A 15,463-nucleotide genomic window follows, 5' to 3' on the forward strand; every position below is an offset into this window, starting at 1 on the left:
GATATTCAGCAGCTCTCAGATGTGTTAGGAATTCTGTATGCTTTTGGACCTGTCCGTTTTGTCTTTGGCTGCCCAAAATGCCTTCAAGAAGACAGGCTGAAATTTTTTTTTTCTTTCTAGAAGTTCGTTATTTATTTATGCAGTGAAACACCACAACTACCAGTATGAATAGAAAGAACCTAAGAAGGGGAAGGGAAGCTGCAGCATTAATTTCTGTTACCAGTTCATGTGCAGCAGGTGTAGGGAGATCATTTGTTAGGTGGGAATCTCTCTCTCTCCCTTTGATAGTGAATGCAGCAGAACTTCTCGCCAGTGAGCTGCAAGCCTCAGTATTCCCAGTGAGCACTGAATTTTGGGTTGCTGCTTGCACTAATCTTGAGTTGTAAGGTCAGGTGCCTGTCCAGGATGGGGGCTGTGTGTGGTCTTTCTCACCAACCCTGTATCAGGCAACTTGCTTAAAGTCCTGAAGCAGAGCTGCTTAGAAGGGGCAAGGATAGATTGCATCAGAAGGATTACATGGCTCTGTTGGAGGTGCAGGAATGAAGAGGAAGCCTGCAAGCAGTCTCATGAGTGAGTGGAGTCAAGCTAGGCAGGATGAAGCTTAATTCCTGAGTATGACAGCCAGCTCTTAGGAAAACCACCACTGCAGATGCTGTGTGCACTCCAGTAGTACTTAGCTCAACTGCAGGGCCACCAGTGTTGGCATGGAATAGCCTCAATCTCTGTTCTGCCTCTTCCCCTTCTCCTTCCCATGAGAGACTGAGAAAATGTCAGTGCTATAGATTGGCTGAAGTCCGTCATAGCCATGGCTGTGACTGCTCTGCCTTGCCTTTTCTGTCTAGCAAGACATTCTTCAAACATGGCACTGACTGACCTGCTTTTGCAGCATTTGCCAGTAGCTCTCTTTGTAGAGTCTGCTAGTAATGCTGTATAACTAAAATGTAAGCTGTTGCAGATGTATTGAGCGGGGCATCTCTCACGTCCAGCATGGGTGGGTGAAATAATGAGGCCTTGGGGCCACCTTTGAGAGAGAGAGGTGTGTGTGTGTGTGTGTGTGTGTGTGTGTGTGTGTGTGTGTGCGCGCGCGCGCGTGCAACTGGATTGTTTCTTTCTACCTATCTAATGCTGCTTGTCTCTGTCCTTGTAGGTGAACGTGGGGCTTCTTGGAGTGAGTATGCTGGGCTTCTGCCTGCCGATCTATCTGATCTGCTATAAACGCAGGCTAGAAAGAGAGAAACAGCAGAGAAGTGATGATGCCAAACTCTTCCTCAAAATCAATGGTACTCCCAATGAGGAAGCCTTTGTTTAAGCCAGTGCTTCAAACAGAGCCTCCTCTTCACAAGTTCCCCTGCCACTTCAATGGGTCTACCTCTGGCCCAAGTCATGATCCTTATCTCCATGCTCTGCCAGCTTCACACAGCATGGTCTGCTGTCTTAGAGTAAAGACTGTGTGTGTTTCTGAGACACATGCCAGGAGGAGGCCTCCCTCTTCTTTCCTTTTCTAAAAGCTATACAGATCACAAATTGAATGAGCTGAAGCCTGCCCTAACTGGCACTGTCTTGGCTGCAGGAGAATATTTTACTCACCATTACCAAGCTTGGCTACAGGACACTAGTCCCTTGCTTGAAATCCCTGTGCTGTGCACATTGGAAAGGGGACTTCCTGCTGTGTCTTGCAGAAGTAGATTTTCAGTTCATTGCTAAACACTGATCTCTGAGGCTGAACTCAAACTTTTTCTCCATATAATGTAAAGAGATGGTTAGTGAGCAATGGATTCTGCCACATGTGCCAAAATGACGGGTCCAGCTGACTGCTCTTCCCCCTCCCCACACTCCAGCAGCCTGAGAGTCCTTTACCCCCACCTGTAAGCTTTCTCTACATGGTAAGATGCCTGCTGTCTTGAACCATTCAGCTGGAAATTGCAACTTGTCTGAAGTGCTTTAAGAAGTGTTGCCTTTCTTCTCCTCTCCCTGCAGTGACCCTGGCAGAGGAGCAGCAGCTGGTAGTGTGGAGATAATCTCTGAGCAGAGCTGAAAGGCTTTTTCAAACTGGGTCCTATGGTGCAAAACAACTTTGTTTCTAGGTGCTGGTTTTGTTGATTTTTATCTTACTGTTGAAAAGAACCAACAGTGCAGAAATGGACTTGCATGTAGTAACTGGATCCTGTGACCACATGGAAGATTGACATGGTGAGACAATTTCACTAAATCTCAGCAGGACCTCACAGCAGTAGCCTCTTAACATCCTGTGCTCAGAGAACAGCCTCCTTTGAGAGAATCCATCACTCTGAACTGCTGAACACCAACTTAACTGTAACTGACCAAAAAGTTGCTGGCTGGCAGTGTGAGAGGAGCCTCCTAGGATGTCTGTGCTCTTTCTGGACAGGACAGATGGAGATCACTGACTGGGTTGGGTAGACTTCACAGAAAAGTGGACTGGGGGTACCTGAAGAGGTCCCTGCTCAGAAATGGAGAGAATACAAAGGGAATTCTTGGCCTCCTTATCTCTTCTAGCCATGCCTTTCCTAGGCCTTGTCTACACTGGACTTTGTTTTTCCATAACCTTCCTGCTATTGCTATCGGTGACTCAGCTCTATGGTAGGAGCACTAGTGCAGACAAGCTGCCTGTGTTCCATCTCGACCTGCTCTGAGCAGGGTTACACAACACTGGTTAAATGCCAGTGGCTGGTATGCATTAACACTCCTAGTGGCTGGGCTGAGCTAGTGATTGTGATAGTGGGGAGATTATGGAAAACCCTGAGTCTGGTGTTCTATGGCAAATGCAGTAGTGGTGCTTTCTCAGTCTTACAGTATCTCCAATGCCTGGCACAGGGGTGAGTTTCTTGAACTTCACCTCTAAGCCAGGCAGGAAAAGCACAAAACTCTGCTGTTGCTGTCCAGTAACTCCAAACTGGGATTAAGAAACAGTGGTGTATCTGAATGCTCTGTTGGAAGTGACTTTGGAACTAGGGGGGAAGAGGGGGAGTTTGTCAGTGAAAGCCAACAACTTTGCTATACAGAATTAAAACATTCAGGTGAGCAGGCTACCCGAGCCCTTTCCATTTAAAGAGTAAACTCTGCAGGCATTCTAAATGGCACCATGGAAAAGAATCACTGTTAGAATCCTTAAGACTCTTCACCCTAGTTAGGTTGCTTGTGCATAATAATTGAGCAGCAGTGCCCTCTGGTGTTACTGTATTGTAAAAATCCCATAAGCTGTTTACAAAACATTTATTTCAGAGCTGCTTGCTTGTTTTGAGTAGATTCCTTCCCCTTAAGGAGTATATTTTAAACATTTGGGGGTTTTTACCTGTTCCCTTTATCAGTTGTCACACTTCAAAAGCAACCATGTCTTATGCTGTAATACTGCATCAATGCAAAATTATTTTATTCTATTCTGGTGGCTTCTTACAAGTTTGAGGATTTTTGGAGATGTTTTACTGCCCTTCTCAGCTTCTTTTCCTTGTTTTGAGCAACAATTAGGGAGTACAGCTCAACTTGGCAATTTAGGCCTTAAACAGTAGAGAAAAATCTGAAGAACATATATGCTTGGAAGACACACCAGCAATAATTTAATATCCTTGTAATGACAGTATTTCTGGATGGTTTTCTGTAGATTTCTGCATTCTGTATTGCCAAGTGTTGCTACACCTAACTGCTCTGATATTGCACACCTGCTCACTCCCGTACTGTTTACTCAGCAAGGAAAGATCAGTTCACATAATGCATCAGAATGTTAATAAAATCTTTGTGTCTGAATTGTGGCATGAACTGCAGTCAGCTTACTCCATCAGCTTTGGAGAATAGTATGATAAAGACAGAGACCTAATTTTCAAAAGTGACTGACTAGTGATTTTAGATGCCCAATATGAGAGTTTAAAGGGGCCTAATTTTCAGAAAGTGTTTGAACACTCACCCTCCCTAAAACAGGCCCTTTTAAACTGTCTCTGAGCATCCAAAGTCAGTAGGTGCTTTTGAAAATTGCAACCAGAATCCTTAGTTCCATGCCTTACGATTGCAGACAGTCTGAGAATCACAGCCTGCCAACTGCATGACCTTACAGCTTAGCTGCATGGAAACCTTATTAACCGGGGTCTCAAACTCATTAGAGGAGAGCCCAAGATTCTGTTTAATCATGGTAAGGGGACTAGGATATAAATTCAGGGGGCACATTCCCCTTGTTCCACAGCAGAGACCACACTGATGTTTGTAGGAGGCTCACACAGAAATCAGGACAATACAGCATTTATGGAATAACTAAACATTTATTCCTGCATTTACATCCCCTAATTGCAACTTCTACTTCCCTCCTATTCCAGCAATGCAATCATTAATGTTGACATAGATGTGTGAGCTCTAGGCTTTAGAACTGATACCCTATTCACTTGAATAGAAGGCAGAGGAATTAATGCCAGAGTCATTGTTTCATAGTCTCTGCAGCCTCAGGCTGGCATTGTGGTGATGGCTTACAGTTGGTTCATAGGTGAAAGGTTACCTCTGCCCTCATGTAGGTTAGAAACATAATTTACCAAAAAATTAAACTGAGATTGTGGAGAAAATAGTTATGGGGCTCTCATGAATTAGTTACCTGGACCAGATCTGGCCACAACTGTTTGATAACCTGGCTTTATAAGATGCTTTAGAATATTTAATATTGTAAAGGGCTAAGATGCCATGGTGATGAGAGTGATATAAGTGCTGAGAAACAAGAGACTTTTATGTCTATGTAAAAGTCTAACCGGACAACCAAAATACTCCCACCCCTACAATGGTGAATATAGTCCTTTCCTGTATATCATTTCCTACTTAACATGTCTTGCTATCATAAATTAAGCTGCCCATGAACATGTTTCCTTAACAGCAGAGTGAGTTTAATGAGGTATTTGTCCTCAGTGTGTCCAGAGGCATGATCCAGAGAAGAACCCCTATTACTGCACAGGTCCTTTAAATGCATTAATGTTGAAATTTTAGCAAATGGGTTGCATCAATTTCATAATCTCCAATTGCTAGAAAAGTTTTCTAGCATTCAGATGCTTTCTGTGCATCACTCACAACTTCACAGCACTTCCAATCCAAAAAGAGACATCTCATCTCATCAGTGTATGTCCCCTGTATGTCTGCAAACAGAAGACTGGCCCACAGCTGGTCTGCAAATGCTTGTTTCTATGATGTGGCTGCCTCTGAGAGTCTGTATTTAAGGGGTGCCTGTATAGAAAGTGTGCATGCATTTTGGGGTGGTTCCGGCATTGATATGGGTACTTGTTTGCATATGATTGGTCTTTTTATTTAGGATTCTAAAAATCCAAAAGCTGTATGGAAAACAGGCCTTAATATATAACTGGTTGGCCAGTGGATATTTGCAGAAAACAAAGGCAAACTTTGCTGAGAGTTTCATTCTAACCTAAACACTTTTGCAGTAATATAACTGCCCCCAGCATAGTGAGAGTGGCCTCTACTCCACAGGTCTTTTAGAGGAAAACTGCAAAATAATGAGATTATAATTAAAACTACATCAGTAAAGTTGAAAGCTTCCCTTGTGACAAGCTGACTAGCTTAGGAGACAGAATACAGAGACAAACATTGGAATGCAGGACAAAGCAGATACTTACAATATTTTTGTAGCTACACCTTTCAGTGATACTTTCCTGGCTGCCTGTATCCACATGAATCTGTATTCCAATCTACAAGTGCAGAGTTAATATGAATTTATTAATCTACATCAGTAGATAGGTGCTTCTGCTGGGAAGTGGCAGTAAAACAGCACCTTTCAATGAAAACTTCACAACATTCACTTCTGTGGAACTGAAACAGATACATATTCTTATCTACCCCATCTCCGTGCACACTTCAACCCCCATTGTCCTGCACTCCACCCAATCCTTTTCTTTTTGTTTGTCCTCCCTCCCCCGCTTCTTGGAACAACTTTCCATGTGCCAAGCAAACCTCCCTTTACTTCCTCTAAACCTACTTCTTTTCACCTTGAAGCATTAATCCCCTCCCAGTGCTGTGATCATTCCTCTTTGCCTTTTGTATTTGTCTGAGTTATACTGTATGTTCCTGGGGGCAGGGTCTGTCATCTTATGTGTTTGTAAAGTGATGTGTATTATTACAGTACTCTAAATAATAAATGGTATTAAACTAATCACTATAGTCTTTTTGAGGCTGAGCATCGTAAAGGTAACACCTTGATCTCTTGGGGGGGAGAGGTGGGAGATGTAAGCGTAGACGTTACACAGTACCTTCTGACAAATGGATTGTACTGCAGTTTAACCAAAGAGCCACTTGTCCATCCTCTGTCAAGCTAATGAAAAAACACCAGACTTCAAATGCAAAAAGCCCCACCCCAAAGCCAACAGAAAATTAAGATTAAAAATCACAAGGGTGGGAATTAGGACCCCAATTTCTTTCCCCACCCAGAAACATGAGAGAATCTTGTTTAGCAATAATTTGTCAAGTTTGCATCAGACTGAGCCTGGTGCTGTTGGGCGCATTTCTGCTCAAGGTACCATTTTTCAGATCAGACACAGACTTGGTCCTGACCTCCGTGTGAGATGACAACTTTTGCAAGGGTATGCATTGTTAACCCTAGTACTTCTGCAAAATTCTAGCTCTGGCAATTCTTTCTGTCTGTATTCCTCTATGCTGAAATGGCATACAGGTTAAATACATACGGACCCCCAATTGTCTTGTGTTTTCTCTCATTGAATGCTAAATCCTTATTGGAACTAATGCCTTCTTGAAGGAAATGGGAAATGTAGTTCATACCTTTACTGCTATATGTTCTTAAAAAGAATAAGTATTTGGGTACTTTTTAATTTAAAATAAAAAATCATTACTATGTGGGACACTTTTCTGTGTAGCTGACATAACAGAGCCCTGTACTTTAGAAGGCTGGTACCTTCATAAATAAGTCTGCATGCGTTGTTTTTTTTTGTTTGTTTGTTTTTTTTTAATTTCACATCATAAACTTGGCTTCCATAGAAGATATTCTAAATCATAGCTTTATTTCACTGGGCCTGGCTGCAGGATGGGGTCATGGTTTTGGCATAAACAGATGGACTTTGAGAATAGTTATTGATAGCCAGCTACATGCCCCAGCTTGCAGACTTTAGCACAGTAACTTTCTTTCTTTAGTGAGAAGACTAGGATCAAAAATAGAATAATCTGAGGGATGTGTAAGTATCTACTTTTTTGGGATCCTGCCCTTCTACCATTTGTGACTGTGGTATAGAAGGTTGCTGTTGTCAAGATGATTCCTGAGCTAATGGCTGAGTGTTGGGTTAAAGTGTTGTGTGCTGGCTTTGGAGGGTGTGAGAATATCTCATGCAGACTAATCTGCAGCAGTATCTTGAGTTTGTAGGAACCAGCATCTCAACTGCCAAGTAGCAGAATCCATCTGGACTTTAGAGTGGCCAGGACTTTGTTTGCCTCACCCCCTGACTTTGCTCTAGTACTGCTTTCCCCAAGTTCTTGTAAAAAAGGATTTCTTAGCACTGCTTTGATCCCAGCTTTAACTGCCAAAATCGCCACACAGACATTCGTTGTGTTTACTTGAAGCTTTTGTAAATCTGTATCACTACTTTGGAAGGCTAATGTGGTTAGGTAAATTAGTGTAAGGTGTGTGTGTGTGTGGTTCTTGTAGTCTTTATTAAGAACATAAGAACGGCCGTACTGGCTCAGACCAAAGGTCCGTCTAGCCCAGTATCTGTCTACCGACAGTGGCCAATGCCAGGTGCCCCAGAGGGAGTGAAGCTAAAAGGCAATGATCAAGTGATCTCTCTCCTGCCATCCATCTCCATCCTCTGATGAACAGAGGCTAGGGACACCATTCTTTACCCTTCATGGCTAATAGCCATTTATGGACTTAGCCACCACGAATTTATCCAGTTCCCTTTTAAACATTGTTATAGTCCCCACCTTCACAACCTCCTCAGGTTCCACAAGTTGACTGCGCTGTATGAAGAAGAACTTCCTTTTATTTGTTTTAAACCTGCTGCCTATTAATTTCATTTGGTGACCCCTAGCTCTTGTATTATGGGAATAAGTAAATAACTTTTCCTTATCTACTTTCTCCACATCACTCATGATTTTATATACCTCTATCATATCCCCCCTTAGTCTCCTCTTTTCCAAGCTGAAGAGGCCTAGCCTCTTTAATCTTTCCTTGTATGGGACCCTCTCCAAACCCCTGATCATTTTAGTTGCCCTTTTCTGAACCTTTTCTAGTGCTAGAATATCTTTTTTGAGGTGAGGAGACCACATCTGTACACAGGATTCGAGATGTGGGCGTACCATGGGTTTATATAAGGGCAATAATATATTCTCAGTCTTATTCTCTATCCCCTTTTTAATGATTCCTAATATCCTGTTTGCTTTTTTGACCGCCTCTGCGCACTGCGTGGACATCTTCAGAGAACTATCCACGATGACGCCAAGATCTTCTTTTTCCTGACTCGTTGTAGCTAGATTAGCCCCCATCATATTGTATGTATAGTTGGGGCTATTTTTTCCAATGTGCATTACTTGACATTTATCCACATTATATTTCATTTGCCATTTTGTTGCCCAATCACTTAGTTTTGTGAGATATTTTTGAAGTTCTTCACAATCTGCTTTGGTCTTAACTATCTTGAGTAGTTTAGTATCATCTGCAAACTTTGCCACCTTACTGTTTACCCCTTTCTCCAGATCATTTATGAATAAATTGAATAGAATTGGTCCTAGGACTGACCCTTGGGGAACACCACTAGTTACCCCTCTCCATTCTGAGAATTTACCGTTAATTCCTACCCTTTGTTCCCTGTCTTTTATCCAGTTCTCAGTCCATGAAAGGACATTCCCTTTTATCCCATGACAGCTTAATTTATGTAAGAGCCTTTGGTGAGGGACCTTGTCAAAGGCTTTCTGGAAATCTAAGTACACTATGTCCACTGGATCCCCCTTGTCCACATGTTTGTTGACCCCTTCAAAGAACTCTAATAGATTAGTAAGACATGATTTCCTTTTACAGAAACTATGTTGACTATTGCTCAACAGTTTGTTTTTCTGTGTGTCTGACAATTTTGTTCTTAACTATTGTTTCGACTAATTTGCCCGGTACCAACATTAGACTTACTGGTCTGTAATTGCCGGGATCACCTCTAGAGCCCTTTTTAAATATTGGTGTTACATTAGCTAACTTTCAGTCACTGGGTACCAGAGCCGATTTAAAGGACAGGTTACAAACATTAGTTAATAGTTCTGCAACTTCACATTTGAGTTCTTTCAGAACTCTTGGGTGAATGCCATCTGGTCCCGGTGACTTGTTAATCTTGAGTTTATCAATTAATTCCAAAACCACCTCTAGTGACACTTCAGTCTGTGACAGTTCCTCAGATTTGTCACCTACAAAAGCTGGCTCAGGTTTGAGAATTTCCCCAACATCCTCAGCCGTGAAGACTGAAGCAAAGAATCCATTTAGTTTCTCCGCAATCACTTTATCGTCTTTAAGCGCTCCTTTTGTATCTCGATCATCAAGGGGCCCCACCCATTGTTTAGCAGGCTTCCTGCTTCTGATGTACTTAAACATTTTTGTTATTAAGATGTTTAAAAAAGTGAACGGTACAGAGTTTAAGTGTAGAAGTTTCTGGTTATCAGGGAATAACGTACAGGTTATCAAGGGGTGCGAAGTTCGGTTTAAGATCGGATGGCGTAAGGAATACATAATATACAATATCGCCGATTTGGGGGTAAAAGGTTAACAGGTCAAAGTACAGACATTGAGATATGAGGGTATTATGTTCGTCTAATGGCTATTTTCATGTGTGGAGTATAATGAGTGGATACGATGGTGAGGATGGATTGACCCTCGGTGAGATTTAATGTTCAGTGAGTTTATGGTTCCAGTTCATATGGTCCAACGGAAAAAGTCTCTTGGTCCCTTTCTCGTAGGCGATGCACAATCTCTTTCTGGTTCATGCCTCCTGGAACTGTCAGGGGCCAATGATGTGTTCGGTGTAGATGTCCTTGGACCATTGGATGGTGTCTGAGACCATGAGGCGCCAAATGAGCCGTGCATAGTGGTGACTGATCCCGCAGGTCCGCAGCACACGCTCGTTGCAGGGATCCCAGGCGCCCAGGGCTCCGATGAGCAGAGCATCCATCTGCACCTCCTAGCCCTTTGCTCTCAGGGTGTCAGCCAGGGGAAGCATACTTTCCCAGCTTACGAGCGTGGGCTTCACAAAAGGCCGGGGTTAGTACATACAAGTTTTGAGCACACAAGAGGCTGGTTTTATGTTAAGTTTCTTCTAGGTAACTTCCAACTAAGACTATGGTAGATAATAGATTTCCCCACCAGGCTGAAATAAGATGAGCCTATCGTAGCTGAAGGGAGAGGAAAGCATGATTTCGTTTGGAAAAAAGGTGTGGCCTGTTACCATATACTTTTTTCCCCCCCAAAACTAGACTTTAGATATTTACCAGTTCATTTTAATGTAGCAGCTATGTGGTGACTGGATGAGAGGAATGCAGTGATCTTCCCTGTAGTAGCTGAAGTTTTGTTTCATAGTTTGAAGGTGTCACCGCTGTTGCAGGCCCTTTGAAAGGTCCAGAGGCCTGGCCTACACTACAGGGTTAGGTCGAATTTAGCCACGTTAGGTTGATTTAAAAATGAGCACATCCACACAACCAACCCCATTCAGTTGACCTAAAGGGCTCTTAAAAATTGACTTCTATATGCCTCCCTGTTGAGGGGAGTAGCGCTAAAATTGACTTTGCTGGGTTGAATTTGGGGTAGTGTGGACACAAATTGATGGTATTAGCCTCCGTGAGCTCTCTTGGAGTGCTCCAGTGTGACTGCTCTGGACAGCACTTTGAACTCCGATGCCCTAGCCAAGTACACAGGAAAAGCCCCAGGAACTTTTGTATTTCATTTCCTGTTTGGTCAGCATGGCAAACTCAGCAGCACAGGTGACCATACAGTCCCCCCAGAATCATAGAGCGTAGAATGTTTCTACACTCCCCCTATCATCACCATCCCTGAGGTTCACAGATTAAAAGGCAAAAAAAAAAGCACTTGTGATGACATGATGTCTGAGCTCATGCAGTCCTCCCGCACGGATAGGGCACAGTTGAATGCACGGAGGCATTCAGTGGCAGAGGCCAGGAAAGAATTACGTGAGCACAAAAACTGCGGAGGCAGGATGCGATGCTGAGGCTAATGGGGAAGCAAATGGATATGATCAAGCATCTGTTGGAGCTGCAGGAAAGCCAATAAGAGCAAAGACCCCCACTGCATGCACTGTATAACCTCCTCCCCATGTTCCATAGCCTCCTCACCCAGATGCCCAAGAATGCTGGGGGGGGCCCCTCTGGGCACCCAGCCATTCCACTGCAGAAGATGGCCCAAGCAACAGAAGGCTGTCATTCAAACAGTTTGCTTATTGCAGCCACACTAAAAATCAATAAAAGCAGCAAAGAGTCCTGTGGCACCTTATAGACTAACAGACGTTTTGGAGCATGAGCTTTTGTGGATGAATACCCACTTCATCAGATACATGTAAAAATCAGTGTGGCCTTGTCCTTCCCACCTCCCCAACCCCACCTACCTTGTCTGTCTGTTTTTTTTTTTTTTTTAATTAATAAAGAAAGAATGTATGGTTTCAAAACACTAGTTACTTTATTTTGAAAGGGGGAGGGTGGTTGGCTTACAGGAAATTAAAATCAACAAAGGGGGCAGGTGTGCATCAAGGAGAAACACAACTGTCACACCAAAGCCTGGCCAGTCATGAAACTGGTTTTCAAAGCCTCTCTGATGCGCAGCTTGCCTTGCTGTGCTCTTCTAATCGCCCTGGTGGCTGGCATGAAACGACTGTCTGCTGTTGCTTTCACAGAGGGAGGGGCGATTGATAACATGCACCAAAACCACCCATGAAAATGTTTCTGCCCCATCAGGCATTGGGAGCTTAACCCAGAATTCCAATGGGTGGCGGAGACTGTGGCTACTCCCAGTGCATGCACTGCTCTGTAAGTCAATGCTAGTCCCAGTAGTGAGGACACAGTCCACTGACTTAATGCACTTAGTGTGGACATACGCAATCAACTGCATAAAATCAATTTCTAAAAATTGACTTCTATAAAATTGAACTAATTTTGTAGTGCAGACATACTCCAAGATAAGGACAATTTACCAAATTGATTAAAGGCCCAATTTGCTAACCTTAAAACACCACCCCTGCCTATAAGACTATAAGATGAGGTTTTTGCTTCCCTCCAGCCCAGATGTCTGAAGTAATAAGTCCTTTTACTACACCCCAACTTCCATAAAAGGTTAGCCCCTGCGAGAGGGCTTTGCTGCCTCAACAATGATCTCTCTGGCCACTTGAGGAGTGATAGGGGCTAGGACTCCCTTTTTAAGGCCAAACTCTTTCACCGTGAAAGACTGTGGTTCTAATCATAAAACTGGAAGGGACCTTGAGAGGTCATTAGTCCAATTCCCTGTACTCAAGGCAGGATTAAGTATTATCTAGACCATCCCTGACAGGTGTTTTTCCAACCTGTTCCTAAAAATCTACAATGAGGGGGATTCCACAACCTCCCTAGGCAATTTATTCCAGTGCTTAACTACTCTGACAGTTAGGAAGTTTTTCCTAATGGCCAACATAAACTGCCCTTGCTGCAATTTAAGCCCATTGCCTCTTGTCCTATCCTCAGACTTTAAGAGGAAGACCTTTTCTCCTCCCTCCTTGTAACAAACTTTTATGTACTTTAAAACTGTTGTCCCCTCTGTTTTGTCTTCTCCAGACCAAACAACCCCCCCCCCTTTTTTTTTTCAATCTTCCCTCATAGGTCATGTTTTCTAGACCTTTAATCATTTTTGTTGCTCTTCTCTGGCCTTTCTAGAATTTGTCCAAATCTTTCCTGAAATGTGGTTCCCAGACCTGGACACAATGCTCCAACTGAGGCCTAATCAACATGGATTAGAGTGGAAGAATTACTTCTTGTGTCTTGTTTACAATACTCCTGCTAATACATCCCAGAATGATGATTGCTTTTTTTTCCCAACAGTGTTATACTATTGACTTATACAGTAACACCTTGCTTAATGTTGTAGTTATATTCCTGAAAAATGTGACTTTAAACAAAACTATTAAGCAAATCCAAATTCCCCATAAGAATTAATGTAACTGGTGGTGGGGTGGGTAGGTTCTAGGGACGTTTTTTCACCAGACAAAAGACTCCATATATATTACACACACTAAGTTTTAAACAAAAAATTTAATACTGTACACAGCAATGATGATTGTGAAGCTTGGTTGAGGTAGTGAAGTCAGAGGGTGGGGTATTTTCCATGCTAAATGATGAACTAGCATTTGGCTGAGCCCTCAACGGTTAACAGGTTGTTAATGTAGCCTCACATTCTACAAGGCAGCACAAATGGAGGGAGTGGAGACAGAATGGCAGATAGAGGCAGAGACACACATCCTCTGTGGGTGTGAAAGAGATGTACATAGCCCCTTTAAGTACACTGACCCCCCCCCAGTATATTGCCTTTTTAAGTAGATCAGCAAGTTGAGAAAGAAGCTGCTGCCAGCAAGCTCCTGCTGTCCTGAGCCCTGTCATGTCTCCTCCTCCTGCTGGGGGGCAGAAGCAGGGGGGAGGGGGACACTGACATTAGCACCCCTCTTTCCCCCCACCCCCATGCAGCAAGCAGGAGGCTCCCAGGAGCAGCACATTGCAGTGGGTGGGAGGGATAGCTGAACTGCAGCAACTGATAGCCTGCTGGGCGGCTGCCACACAGGGAACTTTGGGGAGCAGGGAGCTGATATGGGGGGCTGCCAGTCCACCCTGGTTCCAAGCTCCCACCAGCTAGCTCCAATGGGCTACTCTTTCTGCAAGCACAGGACAAAGCAGGCGGCTGCCAAACAACGGTATAAGGGAGCATTGTGCAACTTTAAATGAGCATGTTCTCTAATTGATCAGCAACTTAACGTTAACTGGAATGACTTTAAAGTGAGTTACTGTATTTAGCTTGTGATCCACTATGACCCCCAGATCCCTTTCTGCAGTACTCCTTCCCAGGCAGTCATTTTCCATTTTGTATGGGTGCAACTGATTGTTCCTTCCTAAGTGAAGTACTTTGCATTTGTCTTTATTGAATTTCATCCTATTTACTTCAGACCATTTCTCCAGTTTGTCCAGATCACTTTGAATTTTAATCCTATCCTCCAAAGCACTTGCATCCCCTCCCATCTTGGTATCATCTGCAAGCTTTATAAGTGTACGCTCTATGCCAATATCTAAATCATTGATGAAGATATTGAACAGAACCGGACCCAGACCTGATCCCTGCAGGACCCCACTTGTTATGCCGCTCCAGAATGACTGTGAACCACTGATAACTACACTCTGGGCATGATTTTTCCAACCAGTTATGAACCCACCTTATAGTAGTTCCATCTAGGTTGTATTTCCCTGGTTTGTTTATGAAACGGTCATGCAAGACAGTATCAACAGCCTTACTGGGCGTAACCAAAATATTATTGTGATTCCTAGTGAGGGACCATCTATCACAAAGGTAGGCTCACCTGGGAGGCAAGATAGATTGGAGTACTCCAGGGGACTGTCAGCGACTTCATGTTAAGGCTCTTATAGTGCCTGAGTTTACACCTGATCATTGTAGAGTGAAATTTAAATATAGAACTCACATCACATTTGGATTTGTGTCCTGATTCTTAACAATCTGCCCTGAGATTAGAAATCATGCTCTTGATTCACTGTAGGCAGCTTAACAGCATGGAGACGTCTCAAACAGTATTTGTTATGCTGAGAAAGATGTGTCTCCTAAACTGGTTACAAAATATAGTTCTTTTTTTAGACTGGGCCAGGCAGCTCTTTTAAAACTCCTGAATGCAACTTACATGTACTAGCTATTTAAAAAATGTCTGACTTCAGCAGTTACTGTTTAATATCCTTCAGAGGTACTAGTGAAAAGGAAAGTGTGTTATCACCATATGATGAGACTATCATGTTTTTTCTTCAAATAGAGAACAAATATTTATTGAAAACTTCTGCCTTTTCTGCATTATTATTGATAATTCTATATTCTCAGCAAGTAATGGACCAATAACATTATCAGAATTCTTTTTGTTTCCAATATATTTAAAACAACCCTCCTTATTGTCCTTAATTACCGGTCATAGATTTTTTTTCTTGCATCCTTTTGCTTCCTTTATCAATTTTCTACAGTTCCTAACATCTGATTTATATTCATTTCTATCAGCTTCTCCTTTTTTCCATTTGTTATATGTAATCCACTTTCAAATCCCCAATTCAATTCAGTTTTTTTAAACAGTATGGCCTTCTTGGGCATCTAGTAAGGTGTTCTTAAATGATTCCCAATTATCTTTAATATTTTTCTGATTTAATTCTTCCTCTTAGAAGTTATATGGATAACAAACACCATCAGAGTTATAATAGTTAATGC

General features: G+C 42.8%; 1 protein-coding gene across 3 annotated transcripts in view; it reads left to right on the top strand.

Moving 5' to 3' along the window:
- The window catches only part of SLC43A2 (solute carrier family 43 member 2), a 53,605-nt gene extending 48,812 nt beyond the window's left edge, over positions 1–4,793 (top strand). For all 3 annotated transcript variants that reach the window (XM_050929293.1, XM_050929295.1, XM_050929294.1), the window contains exon 14: positions 1,148–4,793. In XM_050929293.1, coding sequence (XP_050785250.1) covers positions 1,148–1,309 — 162 coding nt within the window. In that variant the 3' untranslated portion in view covers positions 1,310–4,793. The remainder of the gene's footprint in view (positions 1–1,147) is intronic.
- Positions 4,794–15,463: the final 10,670 nt, after the last annotated feature.

This window comes from Gopherus flavomarginatus, chromosome 19 (genome assembly GCF_025201925.1).
Source record: "Gopherus flavomarginatus isolate rGopFla2 chromosome 19, rGopFla2.mat.asm, whole genome shotgun sequence".
Classification (NCBI taxonomy): domain Eukaryota; kingdom Metazoa; phylum Chordata; order Testudines; family Testudinidae; genus Gopherus; species Gopherus flavomarginatus.